The 6,329-nt window shown below is 34.0% G+C and overlaps 1 protein-coding gene across 2 annotated transcripts; it reads left to right on the plus strand.

The window, feature by feature from the left end:
* The first annotated feature begins 3,044 nt into the window (after positions 1–3,044).
* On the plus strand, positions 3,045–6,329 carry LOC18592366 (aspartic proteinase Asp1-like). Of its 2 annotated transcripts, XM_007019057.3 has the most exons (9): positions 3,045–3,308; positions 3,466–3,611; positions 4,295–4,412; positions 4,514–4,743; positions 4,951–5,184; positions 5,274–5,412; positions 5,498–5,689; positions 5,800–5,872; positions 5,982–6,329. In XM_007019057.3, the coding sequence occupies exons 1-9, from the start codon at positions 3,306–3,308 to the stop codon at positions 6,071–6,073; spliced, it is 1,227 nt and encodes a 408-aa protein (XP_007019119.1). In that variant the 5' UTR covers positions 3,045–3,305; the 3' UTR covers positions 6,074–6,329. The 2 variants fall into 2 exon arrangements, with proteins under 2 accessions (XP_007019119.1, XP_017981865.1); XM_018126376.2 differs by having other exon boundaries at positions 3,045–3,611.

Raw genomic sequence — 6,329 nt, forward strand, 5'->3', positions numbered from 1 at the left:
TCCTCTAAACTTTCTTACATGTTAAGAACAAAAAAAAAAAAAAAAAGAACCGAATATTGAAAGCATTTCCTAAAGACAATTCGGGAATATTTCAGGTTATTGTTGCATGCATGGACCTGTACACGTAGATTAATACCTGGTAAGGTTCCTCGATGGTTTGAGGACGTTTGGAATGAGGTTCTTTTGAGAATGATTTCTTATGATGACGCCATGATCGTAATGCGAATAATGATCTGTAAAGTTTGGTAAGGTCCCGAAGGCTGAAACCTTTCTTCTTTTGATTAGAAATGGAGGCACATTCTCGGAGATGATCTACCATGAGAAAGAAAGGGCAGAATCGCAAGGAGAAGAAGAAGAAGAAGAAGAAGAAGAAGAAGAGGGAGGACATAGAATTACCATATCCACCAGAAATTGCAGGCTTAATTAACCAAATATTTAATTGGGGCGTTGTCTTAAGGCCTTTTATTAGCAGAAGCCGTTACCAAGAGATATTGGCGGCCTAGCCTATTTTACTTCTTCCTTGTTTATCCCTTTTAAGGGGCAGGTATTGTATTCCATAATATGAATAAAACAATGTGACAGGATGAATTATAAAAGTTTTACCTCATGATATGGCTTGTAGCACACAGAAATTTCAATATTTAACATAATCCAACTTTTGTGATGGTCAAAGCAAACTAATTAAATTGATTTTGGAAGTACCCGAACAACATTTGAGGTAATGATATTTTTAAAAAAATAAAAAAAATAATGAAAAGTGGACAGAAAAATTAAGTGCCATTGGGCCCTAATTGTTTAAATATTGAAAAAATCTGAATATAACAGAGTTATATATATATATATATATAAATCTACTTATATTGATGTAAAATTAATTTAGTTTTGCAGTTTTTTATATTTTTTATATGATTTATATTGGTTAATACAACGGTTGAATCTTAATGTTTATTCATGTAAATTATGAATGTCAATTTTCAAATTAATTAAAAATATTTAACTCTTTGTTTGATACAATAAAATTTCAACCATTAAATATACATGAAAAATGTAATATTCTCAATCAATTAATTTAATAATAATATTGAATTAACTTGAAACTTTACATGCATGATAGGTACATTACAAATATATATATATATATATATATATCTTTTTATTATATATTTATTTAACTTTACGCATGTTACGGATACAAGTAAATTATTAAACCCAATAATCGATTTAATTTAGATTCATCCTCTCTGTGTTTATTTTGTTCATATTGTATACTCAATTTTAGACAAGCAGGGAATTCATGAATGAGGTAGCAGATCAGAATATTAAAATATTATATTCCTTGACCTTGAAATTAAGATGCATGGGGAAGATAGCATAGCATAGTTGAAAAAGACCCTTGATGAAATTAGCAAATAGTTTAACACTATTGGCTTGATGACTTTAATTAATTATGGCGCTGCATGTGACATTGAATCACAAAATTCACGACTCTAAAAGAAAAGAAAAGAAAAAACAAGAGCAAATGATGACATGGGCTCACTAAGTTAGGTGCATGCATCATAAGGTGATTATGTTTCAACTTCTACAGCCAAATTATTCAATTTTCATTTTGGGTGAAGATTAGGCTTATTTTAGGAGGTAACCCCCTAATAATCAGGCCTATAACCAAGACCTGGTATAAGTACTTTATATATATATATATAAGAATCTTGATCATAAATCATTTAATTTAATAATAAATGTCTGTATTTTTTATTCAAAATGTCAAATTTGAATTATTTTCCATCACATGAAACAAGTTTGTATAAAGATGGCAAGATTCCCTTCTTGATTATGATAAGTTTAATTTGCTGCTTTTCTTAAACATGACAAAATGGACAAGTAATTCGATTCGGTGAGTTACTTTATAGGTGGATTAAGACTTAATCCTAGCTCCTAATCAAGAAAACATAGCTTTGTAAATCCTAGGTATTATCTCCAAAGAGCTTTAATATTACTACTATTAAATAGAGAAAGTTTCCAAATTTCTCATAAGGCCCATGGTAGTTTGACAATTGAAATAAACAAGTATTCCTTTCACGCAAAATTGAGCAAAGGATCCAATCACCAACCACTCTCTCTTTTCCCATTAGTTTTCTTAATTCAATGCCATCATTCTCTATTTCACTCTTTCGTATGAACACTTCAATTCCATTATTTTCTCCATTCTATCATTTCGATTTATTTTTATAATAATAACGTGGGATTAGGGTTTTCCATAAAATATTAGTAGCAAAACTCCTGAAAATAGTTGGAAAAATGTGTGCGTGGATGCATTATTGATTGCCATTTTTGTCAAGTATTGCCCTTGCAGATGGAGTTAATTTCTTTGAAAGTGCACTTGTTATATAATCTTGACCATTCTACTTTGCTTTTTTTTTTTTGGAGGGTTTTTCTTTTTCATAAATTATTATTTTTTTAATAAAACAAACGCGTTTTTATCATAAAAAAGATATATAAAAATATCCGATTTTTCAAAAATAAAAAACTAAAAAAAGATTTATTGCCTCTTAATTATGGATTGAAATAATTTGAATAAAAAATATAGAAATTCACTTCCAAATTCGACTTATTTCAGAAATTATTTCATCCCTTGAACCAAAAAAAATCCTTAAACATTTGATTGTTGGAACCAGTAAACCTTATGCTAAAAGTGTGATAGAATTCATTGATTCTGCCATTTAACTACACTTATAATTGAACCCAAAGCAACTCTCAAAAAATCATAACACAGTCAGTCAGTCTACCAAGTCTACTCTCAAAGTCCCAAACCCAGGCTCCTTACTCCCCAAGTTAAAGACCAAAGGCCAACGTGCAAAACAGCTGATCCAGATGACCCTACCGTCCACATATGTCAATTTCATCTCCATTTTGTCACCATCGAAACCAAACATATTGTACAATACCGATTTTGCCCCTATCCAAACGCCATCTCCATAAACTTTTCCAATGGCAAATTTGACCATTTAATGATTTTTCAGCGTCCAGGACCGCGTACGCAGTGGGAACTGGAACTGAAGCTACCAACTCCGGAGGAAGATTCCAAACCCTAAGCAAAACCCCTTGACCGGACACGGATTATTTAAAACTCTAAACTGGAATGAACTTTCAAAACTTATTTAAAGAAAAAGGAAAAAGAAAATAAAATTGAAAAGCGCGCGCCTATACAAGAAGGAGCCTAGTCTTCAGCCCAGAAGTCACCTTCACACCTTCCCAACGAAGTTCTCAGGGGCTTTGTGTTTTTTTATTTCTTTTTCATCAGAAAAGAAATGGTCTTTTAAGTACCCTTTTGGCCTCTGATTCAAAAAATTCTTTCTTTTGATTTTTGCAATAGATTTCTTTGTGGGTTTTTGATCCTTAGTAGAGATGGCTGACCAGGAAATGAAAGGAAAAAGAGCGTCATTGATGATCATGGTTTTCGTCTTTCAGGTTCTCTCTGCACATTTACATGGCTGTTTTGCAGCAACCGGTCAAGGTCAGCGACTATGGAAGAGGAGTACAGTCCATCCAACGGTTGTTAATGGTTTTGGCTCCTCTGTTTTCCTTCCTGTTTCTGGCAATGTCTATCCTCTTGGGTACTGCCTTTTTTGTTTTTTTAAACGTTGGTTTTGTTTATTTTGAGTTTTTTTTTTTCTTTCTAAGTTTGTTTGGTACGTGGTTTGGTTTCTCTATATGCTGCTTTGTTCTGAATTTGATCACTGATAAATATGCTGGTTAATTTTGTTTATGCCAATTGAATTGATTCTTTGTTTTCTTTTTCTGGTTATGCTATTTTCTTGAACTTGTTGCAGAATATTTGAAGTATTTCTCGTTTACATTCTCTAAATTTGATTTCATGTTCCGTCCTTGGTAAATTTCAGGGTTCATTGGATCTGTCTGTAGTTTCACTGAGATGCCTTATATCCTATTTGTTTTCCTTCTCTCGTATGTTTTTAATCTTTCAGATATTTTCATTATCCCTTTGCCCTTCCAAGTTGGATTCCTTGGCCAAATTCTAGCTACCAATTCCCCATGATAAGTTGATAAAATTTCTTAAAGATGTTTTCCTTTTTTCCCCAGATTTTTATCTCTTATCTCCTCTTATCAGTGTAATTATTTTCTTGGGTTTGTAGTTATTTTCCAATTTGATTGCAATAAAATTTGATTTCTCCATGATGATATGACTTTGAGTTCACTCTTGGTTTGCCCTCTCTTTATATCTACATATTAAAGCATAACCACTGAAGTTCATGGAATTCCCATTTCTGTCAATTGTCAGGTACTATTCTGTGGAACTTAAGATAGGCAACCCACCTAAGCCTTTTCAGCTTGACATTGATACTGGCAGCGACCTCACTTGGGTCCAATGTGATGCTCCTTGTACTGGTTGCACTCAGGTAAATTTCTTACTCCAATATGATCATAGCATTATAATGATTTGCAAGAAAAAAACAAAGACTGCTAGGTTCTTATGATGCCTTTATCTTCCTTTTTGCAGCCTCGTGACCGTCTTTACAAGCCCGTTAGGAACAACTTTCTGCCTTGCAAGGATCCCATATGTGCTGCACTTAACTCTCCAAAGTCAAATCCATGCAAGAATCCAAATGAAAAATGTGGCTTTCAAGTTGAATATGCTGACCGTGGTTCAGTTCTTGGTGTCATGGTCTCAGACAACTTTCCCCTGGGCCTTGTCAATGGCTCCCTTTCTAATCCCCTCTTGGCCTTTGGGTGGGAATTTCCATCTCTTCTTCTCAATTTACAACCTTTGAATTTCAGAAGTGATTTCAACCATATCAATAACTCAGAATTTTGTCAATTTCAAAAATGGTTTGCTTTCGAAGTAAAATGTTGAAATTCGTACAGTTTGTGTATTGTGTTTATAGATACATTCACTTCCATGATACCTAACGGTACTATGTTTTTCCTCATCTGCAGATGTGGATATCGTCTACAAAATCGTGGTCCACACCCTCCTCCTACCACTGCTGGAGTCCTTGGACTTGGCAAAAGTAAAGCAAGCATCTCATCACAACTGAGTGGCATGGGTATAACAAAAAATGTGGTAGGTCATTGTTTCAGTGGACGAGGGGGAGGGTTTTTGTTCCTTGGAGCTGATTTTGTCCCTAAATCAGGAATGACTTGGACGCCAATGTTGCAAAATTCCTTTGAGTAAGCACAATCAGATATATTTTCTTTACTTCTTTACTAGTTCCATGTTACCTCTAACGTGTGTTTCTTTCTTGTTGGTTTCGTTTCAGTAAACATTATTCTTCTGGTCCAGCAGAACTTCTTTTTGGTGGGAAGCCTACCGGTGTAAAGGGCCTTAATGTTATTTTTGACTCTGGAGCCACCTACACTTACTTGAGTTCTAAAGTTTACCAAACTGTACTCAATCTGGTGAGACAGAAAAAGCAAACACAATGCACAAAACCTTATGAATGCAAACACATTACCAGAACTGATTGCACACATCATTTTTCAGATAAGGAAAGATCTAACTGGAAAGCAACTACGAGATGTGAAAGATAACGCTCTGCCAATTTGCTGGAAAGGCGCAAAACCTTTTAAATCTGTGCGAGATGTTAGGAACTATTTTAACACTTTGGTGCTGAGTTTTGCCGGTGCAAATAACAATAAGCTAGTATTACCACCTGAAGCTTATCTCATTGTCACTGTAAGTACCTCTGGAAACCATTAATTATTTTTTTTCAAAGAATTAAAACTAAATGTACAGTTCTATGGAGTTAAAAAGAGAATGCAATATAACAAGCTCATTTTTCTCAGGAACGAGGAAATGTTTGCCTAGGAATTTTGAGTGGCACTGAAGCTGGACTAGGAATTACCAATGTGATTGGAGGTAAGAGTGTTTTTATTGCATATAGCTTGACCAGTCATTTTGCTTCTAAGTTTCTAATTTGTTTGCCTTCCCTTGCAATCCAACTTTTCCTTGTTGGTATGCTGTACAGACATTTCATTGCAAGATAAACTGGTGATATATGATAATGAGAACCAGAGGATTGGATGGGCTTCTGCTGATTGTACTCGCAAGCCTCGATGATTATGAACCTATTCTCTTGTATTATGTAAGAAAAACTAAATAAAATGACTGAATAAAGTGTAAGGCAAAAAAAATAGCTTCATTCTTCAAAAGAGGGTACATACTTTTTGTTTAGTTGTAGAAGAAGGCTCTTTACCATGATGCTTCTCTTTGATAATACACAAGGGTTGAAAAATGTAAGCGGGTAACTTATTGGAAATATGATGTAGGCAATACAAATGGCGTTTACAAAAGACATTCACAATGCCCTTTGATA

The sequence above is a fragment of the Theobroma cacao genome, chromosome 8 (genome assembly GCF_053813885.1).
Source record: "Theobroma cacao isolate CCN51 chromosome 8, ASM5381388v1, whole genome shotgun sequence".
Classification (NCBI taxonomy): domain Eukaryota; kingdom Viridiplantae; phylum Streptophyta; class Magnoliopsida; order Malvales; family Malvaceae; genus Theobroma; species Theobroma cacao.